The 9969-nt window shown below is 32.5% G+C and overlaps 1 protein-coding gene and 1 long non-coding RNA gene across 2 annotated transcripts; one reads left to right on the top strand and one right to left on the bottom strand.

Moving 5' to 3' along the window:
• Positions 1 to 82: 82 nt before the first annotated feature.
• LOC147071084 (uncharacterized) lies at positions 83 to 9405 on the bottom strand. Its single transcript, XM_085948188.1, has 4 exons — positions 8434 to 9405; positions 4847 to 4996; positions 3737 to 3812; positions 83 to 360 (listed from the first exon to the last, which is right to left on the bottom strand). The coding sequence occupies exons 1-4, from the start codon at positions 9205 to 9207 to the stop codon at positions 260 to 262; spliced, it is 1101 nt and encodes a 366-aa protein (XP_085804314.1). The 5' UTR covers positions 9208 to 9405; the 3' UTR covers positions 83 to 259.
• Positions 2865 to 5680, top strand: LOC147071085 (uncharacterized). Its single transcript, XR_015070795.1, has 3 exons — positions 2865 to 4156; positions 4418 to 4575; positions 4627 to 5680. It is a non-coding gene; the product is annotated as an uncharacterized LOC147071085 (long non-coding RNA).
• Positions 9406 to 9969: the final 564 nt, after the last annotated feature.

The following is a 9969-nucleotide window of genomic DNA, read 5'->3' as shown; positions in this document are numbered from 1 at the left end:
GTTTGACTAGTAAAATGATTTTATTACAATTAGAATCTCAACTATTATATTCTTCATTGCAATGTTTCATAAATAATTAGATAGCCGAGTAAAACAGTAATTTATTTTAACGAATAAATGAAAAATCATTACAGGTATTATAAAAATCACACTTTCGTTTTAAATAAAACAAACAATATTTTAATATCTGTGTAAATAAGAATTTTACAAGAAATGTTTGAAAGTAAAACAAAACAACAATAATTTATCATAATATGTTTTATTTCTCTTCTTCTTCTTTATCGTCAGATTGATGTCCACATTGGGTTATGCTTCCACATCCGCATGTGCACTTGTCCGACTTGCAAATTCTGGAAACCTCTAAAAACAAAACAGCCCATTTTTTATTAAATATTTAACAATGTAACATTCGCTATTGAACGTAAATAATTTGGAATACATCAGCAAAGATAATATTATTCGCAACTAAAATTTCGAGACACCGCGACGCCGTCTCGTTATCGGTATTCCATGGTTAATACTTGGGATTGCAATACCGAATGAAAATACTAATACCGGTATTTCGGTATTTCCTATTGAATACTGGTATTCGTAAAATAATTTAAAAAAAACAGATGTAGGTATCTACCAATAAATATAATACATATACAAATCTCTGTAAAATAATAATATTCTATAGCATGTGCGATTGCTGGTCACCAAGGACGATGAAGGGCCACGGAAATAAACCAGGCATCGCGTAACCTGACAAAAAAATTATAGTACTGTTAATCCTTTTACATAAATCAATACGTCATTTTTTTTCTACTGTCAATACCGAATATATCGGTATTGTCTGATTTTTAAAAGTGGTATTTCAATATCGAAAAATATTGGGATACCGGTTTTGAAATACCGGTATTGCAATCCTTAGTTAATGCCTCGATTTAAAAGCACAAAAGATGGTAGCCAATATTAAGAGCATACATCAGTGAAACGGCAAATCGGCAACAGTAGGTGCGACGAAATTTCGTACTCGTCGCCAATCGGAGACCGACGGTCGAGGTGTGCGCACGTCAATTTGTTTTGTCATGGTGTCGGAGGAATATATTCTTAAATCGTGTAAAGATGACCAAAAAACTTTACGTATATACTTGAAAAAGAAAACATATCAATGAATATACTATTAATATTAGTAATATAACAATAAACATAAAATTAAATGGACGCATGTTGAATTTTTATGACAAATTATATTTCGTTCGGCACGCGTCATTTGCACAATCCGCGCATCGCCTAGCCATGATCTTTGACCATGCCTATAATAGCCTTAATGAAATTTGATAATAATTCTAACATATTATAACATTTGTTAGTTAATTACGACGAATTTAAATATGCATCGCGGATTGCTTAATTATCGGTAAAGCACATTGGCCAGTATCTGATGGATGCAGATTCAAGTCCTGTTATGTACCAATATTTTAAAAAAGTTTTTCTCTTATTATTATGCTTATGATTCTGAGGGTCCCAAATTATATATGCACAATGCATATACATGTAGATAGTAGATACATGATATTTTGTTAGGTTTACGTGTTAGAATACTAGAACTCGTATATTACCACATAACTTTTAAAGGGATTTTTTAAACTCAGATTGAACAAAATCTTTGTTTATCAATATACGGAAACTGAATAAATGTAATTTTGTATGCAAGAGAATGTAAGATCAGGGACATGATAGCAAAAGGTTCGAGTATCATGAATAATAAATAGCACTTAATTTTTCACACATATCAGATTGATGTGATTGGATGTTTTGACGAACCGTTTAAAGAAAGGTCAAGTAAAAAATATTTATTCGATAGATGGCATTCTTCGTATCAGAAACGATCAAAATTAGTATGTATCTTTGGGTGGACTAAAAAAGTTGTCAATCGGCAGAAAGTAGATCTAAAATCAACACTTCCAAAAACTATTAAATAAACTGCTAAACGTTTGCCTGATACGAGTAGGTAGGTTAGGTAGCCGTATGGTATGGTATAACGGTAGAAAATAAATAATCTTGGATATCATCATTTGGAAAAAAGTTCGAACAATTTGTAGACGTTATAAAAACTATTTATATGGCGGTGGTCTGTTCTTTTCGCACTAGAAATTAAATATGAATAAATACAAGATAAAAAGAACTGTTGAATCATATTATAAACTTGACAATTCTATGTATTAATAAATACCTTTTTTGTACTTGACAGAAATACTGAATAAATATAGAATACAGAAATGTCATTTTGACATTTCATATTGATTTCCATAGTAACGCTCGTATATATTAATAATTTAGTTGCTAGGACCCCTTAGCAACCAACAATAATAACTTTCCATACAACACATACTCGTAATTAACTGAAAATGAATTCAATTCTGCTTAAAAATGGCTAAAAGTATTAAAAGAATGCATTGTCGTCGTGTTCTGATATATTCTAAAAGTTTCAAATGTCTAGCTAGTCGGGAAGTTAGTTAAAAATTTTCAATCGTCCAATACAAATCTTGGACAAACAAGAAAAAATTTATACTGGACACACAAGAAAAGATCTGTACCGGACAAATAAGAATACGAGCTAATAAAAACGTGATAAAAATAGACCGTGAGGTAATAATATATATTAAATTTTAAAGTGTTGCAGTTTCTTAAAAATTACGAGTCAATTGCAAACTCAGATCGAACGTTAACTGAATATATTTTATTATAATTATTATAACCATTAAAATAAATACACACGTCACTAGTTGACAAAAAAACAATAATCAAAAATTGTTATAACCTTCCATCTACCGGACCACGGGTTTATTCTCATAGAGTGTTTACTTTGATAAAAAGATAACGTATCATAATGACATTATAATATGTATTTCCTACAAAGTCTACGGATTTTTTAGGTTTAGTTACCGAAAATACACTAAATTTCAGTGAACCGAGGGTGGAGGTAGGCTATTAAGATCCGCCATAAATGGTGCACACCAAACTCTTAGTTATACTTATTTGTTTTCATTGAAATAAGCCTATAATCATTTACAGCTTATGGTGTTGGTTAGTTTTTAAAATTCAATTAAACACTGCAAAAACCAAGCCATAATATATATTATTTGTCAAAAAATGCTCGTCTATCTATAAAATATCTAAAATTATGCAATTAAATCAAACATATCGTTGAATATTTTAAAGATAGAATAATATTTTTATCTTGGTGTAGGCACGGCTTAATGAATTTAAAAAAATTAACCAACAATATGTGTAATATGTATTATTAATCCAACGAAAACAAATGAGAACGAATGAAAAAGTGTGCACGATTTTGTTGTATTACCCAAAATATACCAAAACTATTATGGTTAGGTTAGGCAGGGTTTAATTGATTTTTAAAAACTATCCAATACCACCTTTAAATTGTAATTTTAGTTCAATAAAAACAAATAATAATATGACTAAAAGTTTAATGTGCGGAGCATAGTAGTCTATCTCCACCTATCGCTACAGCTAAATTGTTAATTTTCGATCTTTATATGGCACGCGGACCAAAGAATATCTGCCATAGATATTATTTGTCTAAAATTTTTGTTAAAATATCTGCAAGTACATATATATTATTTCTTGATCACCTCAGCACCTTCATTCGACGCGCCATAGGTTAAAATCAGTAACCTGCTTGAAGAAAATAGTAAACACCCCGGAAATCCGTCTTATTGTATCTTACCTTGGATAAAATATGAAACTGCCCTGTTGTAAGAGTTGGCGATCCTCCTATTGATATCACTAATAGCTGGATACATCTGAAAAAAAAATATAAAGGGCGCAAAGTCAATAGCTATTTCATCAATAATTGAACAAAAATAGATCTGCACCTGTGACCAAAATGTGTACAGTAGAACCTCTGCATTCAATAAGTCTTCAATAGTTAGGTTAGGTTAATTATGACATTTTTTTTCGATCATGTCCGATCCTAATAGGATCATATAAGCCTCCACAGAGTAGAGGTTTGTACATGGCTCGAAATGGACCGGAGCGCATTGGAGCGCCGTTCCGGTTCGTAAAATCACCAAAATTATCGCTCCGTCTCGTGGACATATTAATTTGACAGTGAGCTAGATTTGCCATTTAACGTAAAAATCTAAAAGTTTGTCCACACTGGTAACCTCATTAAATTACATGATAATTATCAAAATTTGTTTGACCAAAAATTATTTTAATCGAAATTTAATGAGGTTGCCAGCAACTTGTTACCAATGTGGACACGGCATAACACACTTATTTTTATAAAATACACAAGCAAATAGATGTTAACATTTTTATAAAATATTGTGCGCTCCGGTTCGTAAAATATTCCATTTCGAGCGCTGGGTTTGTATTAACAGATTTTGTTTTTTACGAGCAAAAGTTTTTTAATACAAACCTTCACTTTGTGGAGGCCCATATGACTTTATTAAGATCGGATATGGTCGAGAAAATGTATGGTGGTAAGTAGCTGTTTTATTTAATTGTTTTGCATTTTTAATTGCATCATTTGATTATTATCCGGAGGGGTATCACTCCGGCGTCGGAATAAAATAATAACATACCGAAAAAATGATAATATAATTCTGTAAGTAAGTACCTAATCAGTTTTTATTGAGTTTGAAACAAAAAATATATAAAGGGTCCCTTAATTTTAATTTTAATTTAATTTTCATATTCATTTTAATTCTGATTAAGCGCGGCAATTTGCTTTAAGACGTCGCTAAGAAAGCTAATGACCATTCTTTCACACTACGTAGATCATATTATATAACTATTATGCATCAACTTAAAATATGAATTTTGTACAAACCGGTTCGGTTTCCCGGACGGTGGGCATGCAGACGCAATGCTGCTCTTCCATGGATCCTACCCATCTCCTGACGAACCTCTCAGAGTCCTCCGCGTCACCCCACACTCCTTCAGACTGCGTCCAGCAAATCGCACCCCCAAATATCGCCAGCTGGGGAATAGAAAAGCTTTATCAAATTACTTTCACGCTATTAATATAATTATTGTTCTTTTGTGTCCTCATTACTCTCAAGGGTCATTAAAGTCACGGTTTAGGTTGTTCACAACATCTCCGTTATCCTCAAAGACCCTCTATCGGTATTTCAAACAGCCATTTAAGAGCTTAAAAATGGTTCATGGTATGAGAAAACACCATGGCGCTCCTCATCTGTTCAATCGATTCTATGATTCCTGAAAAATGCGTTGGATTACGAATTAAAATCATTTTTATTACGCTATTGGTCTCAACACCGAATATGCTTATGTTAACACGGTATAACATGGTAATTGATCACGTTCACGTGGCATATGAAAATACAGTGACTACGCTGGATCGACCACGTGCATAGAATGCCGGAGGATCTACCGGCGAGCCGAGTTATGTACGCAACCCCTGATGGCAAGAGAAGGCCTGTACGGCCGAAATTGAGATGGCTGGACTGTGCCACGGGAGATTTAAAATGCTAGGTCAAAGCAATTGGAGAGTGTCGGCGTAGGATCGTCCAGGACGGAGGACGTTTTTGAAGGAGGAGGAACACCCACCAAGGGTTGAAGTGCCATAAATGATGATGATAATACGGTATAACATGGTATTTTTTTTTCTGGTTTTGATTCAAATAATTATTAAGGATTTTTCAAACAAAAAGAAAAAGAGTAGGCCTATCATTTAACAATCAATAAATTTAATAATATTACGTAAGTATATGATTTTTTAAAAATGGGCCCCCCAAACCGTTTTTCTGTGTGTGCGCCTGTTGTGAGTAGGTTTTTAATTTAGTTATGCTACTTTGTAAGGTGTGCAACATTTACATTTTAGTCCTAGCTATCTCGACAAACATATTCTTTATCAGCTACGTCAAGGACAGTGCCAAATATATTGGTCTCCTATAATTTGATTAGTGTTTTCTATGATGGACTTCACTTCCTGGTAGCGCTCGACTAAAATTTTTAGATAAAATAATGTTATAATTATTGAGATAGAAGGAAATGAATAATTTAAATATATTTTTTTTTCGACCATGTCCGATCCTAATAGGATCATATGGGCCTCCACGTAGTGGGGGTTTGTATTAACAGATTTTGTTTTTTTACGAGAAATGGATGTCAGCCACTTGCTCAACCTATTAGGTCCATACCTTGACTCACACACAAATTGAAAAACAATATGTGTACTTACCAGACCCACGGTGGCCGCGCGGCTTAAGCGTTGGACTATCACGCCGTGGGTCTCAGGTTCGAATTTAAATATTACAAACAATAATAAAAATGTTGGAAATAATTAGGTCAACTAAGCATAATAATTAAATTAAATAAAGTATGTCAAATAGTTCTATCTAATATGGACTGCGAACCTTTTTTTGCAGAGGTGTCAAAAACTTAAAAACATAATGGATAGCGTACGCTAAGGGATTTAAAACAAATGTAGGAACAGAATTCTTTACTTTTCCAAGCAAGTGCTTTTCTCTAAAAAGTATTTTCTATTAATCATCCACATCCAAATCCAAATCCCGAAAGATATTTCCAAAAAATGAAAAAAAAATCTAGAATCAAATTCGTTGTTTTTTACTTCCCTTTTAATTTTTATTATTTTCGCATGATTTTTTGAGAGTTTCCTTCCGAAAAGATTTGGTAGCCTACAATACAAAATATGCTTCCTGGTTCCGATCGGATTTCTCACTTTTTCCTGTTGTTAGAAATCGTCACTGCTCTTTAAGATTGTGGAACGTTTTGCATCGTCCCGGGGTTCTACAATTCTATCCATATGCCAGCATAATTTACGCGCGTGCTAAATGTGGCACGCATCGCGTAAGTTGGCCATCGCTTAACTATACTATCCTTGAAAAGTGGATAGTATAACCTCATACGCTTTTCGTAATGTAGTGACTTAGTCACGGATTATTTCTAATTTTATGTGATTGTATAAATATGCAAAAACTAAAATTTTATAAGAGAGAGAGAGAAAGAGAGGAAAACACTTAGATAGGTAGTACTAGGCAAAATAAATGACTAGAATTTCAGACTTATGGTAAGATTTTTAAGTTAAGCAGATATCAATGTTAAAAAATGTAACCCTACATCACTAAAATTCTTGTTATTTATTTTGTATTTATTTATTTATTAAATATTTTATTTATGCGTGTTTCTTTTTTCCTGTAAAATTTTGGTTTTGGCATTATAATAAATGTCAATATAGGTCACATTCAAAATAAATATAGATGATTAGAAGCATTTAACGATTAGTTTATGGCACATTATTTTATCCATAGAGGTATTAAATATAGAGTTAATAAAATTTTATCTATGTGTAGTAGGTATATGGGAAAAAATCTGAGAGTTCACTGATCAAAATTATTTAATTATTAAATTTAGTTATCTTTTTCAGCTGAATTTTCATTATATATTTTAAAAGAATAACGTTTTCTTCAACAGATTATTTGAACTATAATTATTGTGGTAGAGCTTTTGTCCGGCAATTTAGATAATAACGTTGGTACCGAAGTTTTCTGCTTCAATTTCTACTATAAGTATATATATAATAAGTGTCATGATTTGTTTTTTATAATAATTAATTGACATAATATTTAGATTTTAAATCGAACGCACTCATATCCGTATTTCCCTGTCTTGCTGTATATATTTTTTACAAAGAGGGCGGAGCAGTGTTGCAAACTGCCATTCACAGAAATATGGTAAATAGGGTAAGAAAACAAGCTAGATGGCCGAGAAATAATATGCCAGATTTTCTCAAAATTCAAAAAGTGTCTTGAAACTATCATTAATTAAAAATATGTCATAATAATTAATAACATTGTTTTTACAAGAACAAAAAGATCGAAGATGAATTTCTTGTTATAGAACTAAAAAAAATAATTCATCAAAATAATTGTATACCTAATAATAATATGTAACATTTACTTGATTGTTGATTTTCAAGCAAATCTGATATAATATTGCAGCTTTATTATGAGAACTTTTAAGCTGTTTGCGGTGTCAAAAAACGCTAGATTTAACACAATATGCCAAATGCAAATTTTGAAATCTAGATGCCTATTAAAATTATTATTTGTTTTTAGTCACGTATTGAGAAATTAAGGTTATGATTAAAATATCTGAAAGTCTTTGCAAATCGCATCGGTATTCATAGGTATTCAGTACCGTATCAATAATAATACACTCGATAAGCGTATAGTAAATCGTCAAAACCTAATAATAGTTCATTAGTAATAAATTATTAAGAATAAAAATACAACACTCAAGAGGTGTAAAATCGTCCATTCTGGGAACAATGGTAAAGATGCCGAACGGTGAAACCCGGGTCGCGAAAACGACTCAAATGGAATAGTACAAAACTTAAATCCATTAGAAGTTTTATATAGAGTTCACATTCACCTTAACTCCAAGAGTAATAATCCTGAATAAGAATCCAAAGGGCGAAAACATTGGTCCTTTCGGGGGTGGTGAAGAAGAAGACGACAATGGAGCTGTGGGTATTTTAACAACATCATCAATAGGTTTGATGGCCGATAGCTCCATTTTACGTGGCGCTACGTCAGGAACAGTAATAACTTTGGTCAGTTGGGGTGGAGGCACCGTCATTCTGCCAATGGGAACAGGGACCACTTCTTTTTTCTCTGGTACAATAACTTCTGCCGCTGGTTTAATTTCAGGTTGTGGAATAATTTTAGCAACTTTTGGTGTGGCTACATCTAATACTTTTGGTTTGATTTCTTCTACTATTGTTATCACTTCTTTTGGTAAGCACGTAGTAACAAATTTTAGTCGCTCATTTCCCGTGACAGGCACATACGTGACGTTGCTCTTTTTAGATCCAACATTTTCTGTTTCCTGACGCGTCTTTAAATCAGATTTTAAAGGTAATATGTCGGCAGCTCTTTTAATTTTGGGATCGTCTTCATATAACAATGATAGGTCTTCGGTTGATTCGACAGAAGATGAAACTATTGAATTGGTTTTTGAATCTGATATAAGGTTGGTTTTAGATTCCGAAGTAAACGTATCTTTTGTAGATGTTTCATGTACAGATTTATTAAAATCACCTGTGGCTTTAGTATATTTATATTGTTTAAAAATATTCACGTTATTTTCCTTTTGTTTTGTCAAGATTTTTATTCCCGTTCGCACAATCGGAGTACTTTTATACATAATTATATAAAACTATTTTCAATCATTTAAGTCTGTATTATCTTTACGAAACTATAAACGTAAAATTCATATTAAATTAAATTAAAAAAACATTACATGTAAAACGAATACGTGGTTATTTTGACACATTTTTTAAATAAAAGAAAACAAAAACTGTCGATTTGTTGATTAGTGAAAATTCCATTTTTAAATTCGTTTGACATAATAATTATTTATAGGTCGTATTTTTAATTAATATATAGCTATAAAATGATGTCGAGGTTCTAGGATTAATAATATTATAGTGATACAGACCTACAAACTTATCTGGAGAATGGCCAAAAATGGAACTACGAACTACCGTAGGACGAAATATTGAAAAACGTCATTCGAATATTAGATTTTGCCAGTTATGAGTCGTGATTGGGTAGCTTACGACAGTGGCTCCCCCATCTCATTCTCCAGATAAGTTTGTGTTTGTAGGTCTGTAACTGACATTCTCTTGAGTATGCTTACATGCTGCAGTCTGCAATTTAGAAGAGACCTGTATTTAGCTACGTATTTTTTCGACTTATACGAGGCATAAGTGAGAACTCTGCCATTCTGGGCAGTGTTGATCTGCGTGTCCCTGATAACTATCTTAGAAATAGAGACAATCAGTTGTTTATTCTCCCAAGGTGCAGCACCAACCTGCCACTGGTAATGCCAATTGGGAGGGCGATAATTATGTTCAACCAAATTGCTTCGGGTGTTGATATATTCCACTTGCGTGAGGTGAGTTAC

This window comes from Rhyacophila brunnea, unplaced genomic scaffold (assembly GCF_057557595.1).
Source record: "Rhyacophila brunnea isolate RB1 unplaced genomic scaffold, BYU_Rbru_1.0 scaffold_20, whole genome shotgun sequence".
NCBI lineage: Eukaryota > Metazoa > Arthropoda > Insecta > Trichoptera > Rhyacophilidae > Rhyacophila > Rhyacophila brunnea.
The sequence above is the reverse complement of the archived record's forward strand: the minus strand, read 5'-3'. Positions and strand labels throughout refer to the sequence as shown.

What these genes read in the sequence shown, in the direction of transcription:
- LOC147071084 (XM_085948188.1), bottom strand. Translation starts at nt 9,207, where the DNA reads ATGTATAAAAGTACTCCGATTGTGCGAACGGGAATAAAAATCTTGACA. An exon ending in TTATTACTCTTGGAGTTAAG is followed by an intron (nt 4,997 to 8,433) that starts GTGAATGTGAAC and finishes TCTATTCCCCAG; the next exon opens with CTGGCGATATTTGGGGGTGC. An exon ending in CCGTCCGGGAAACCGAACCG is followed by an intron (nt 3,813 to 4,846) that starts GTTTGTACAAAA and finishes TTTTTTTTTCAG; the next exon opens with ATGTATCCAGCTATTAGTGA.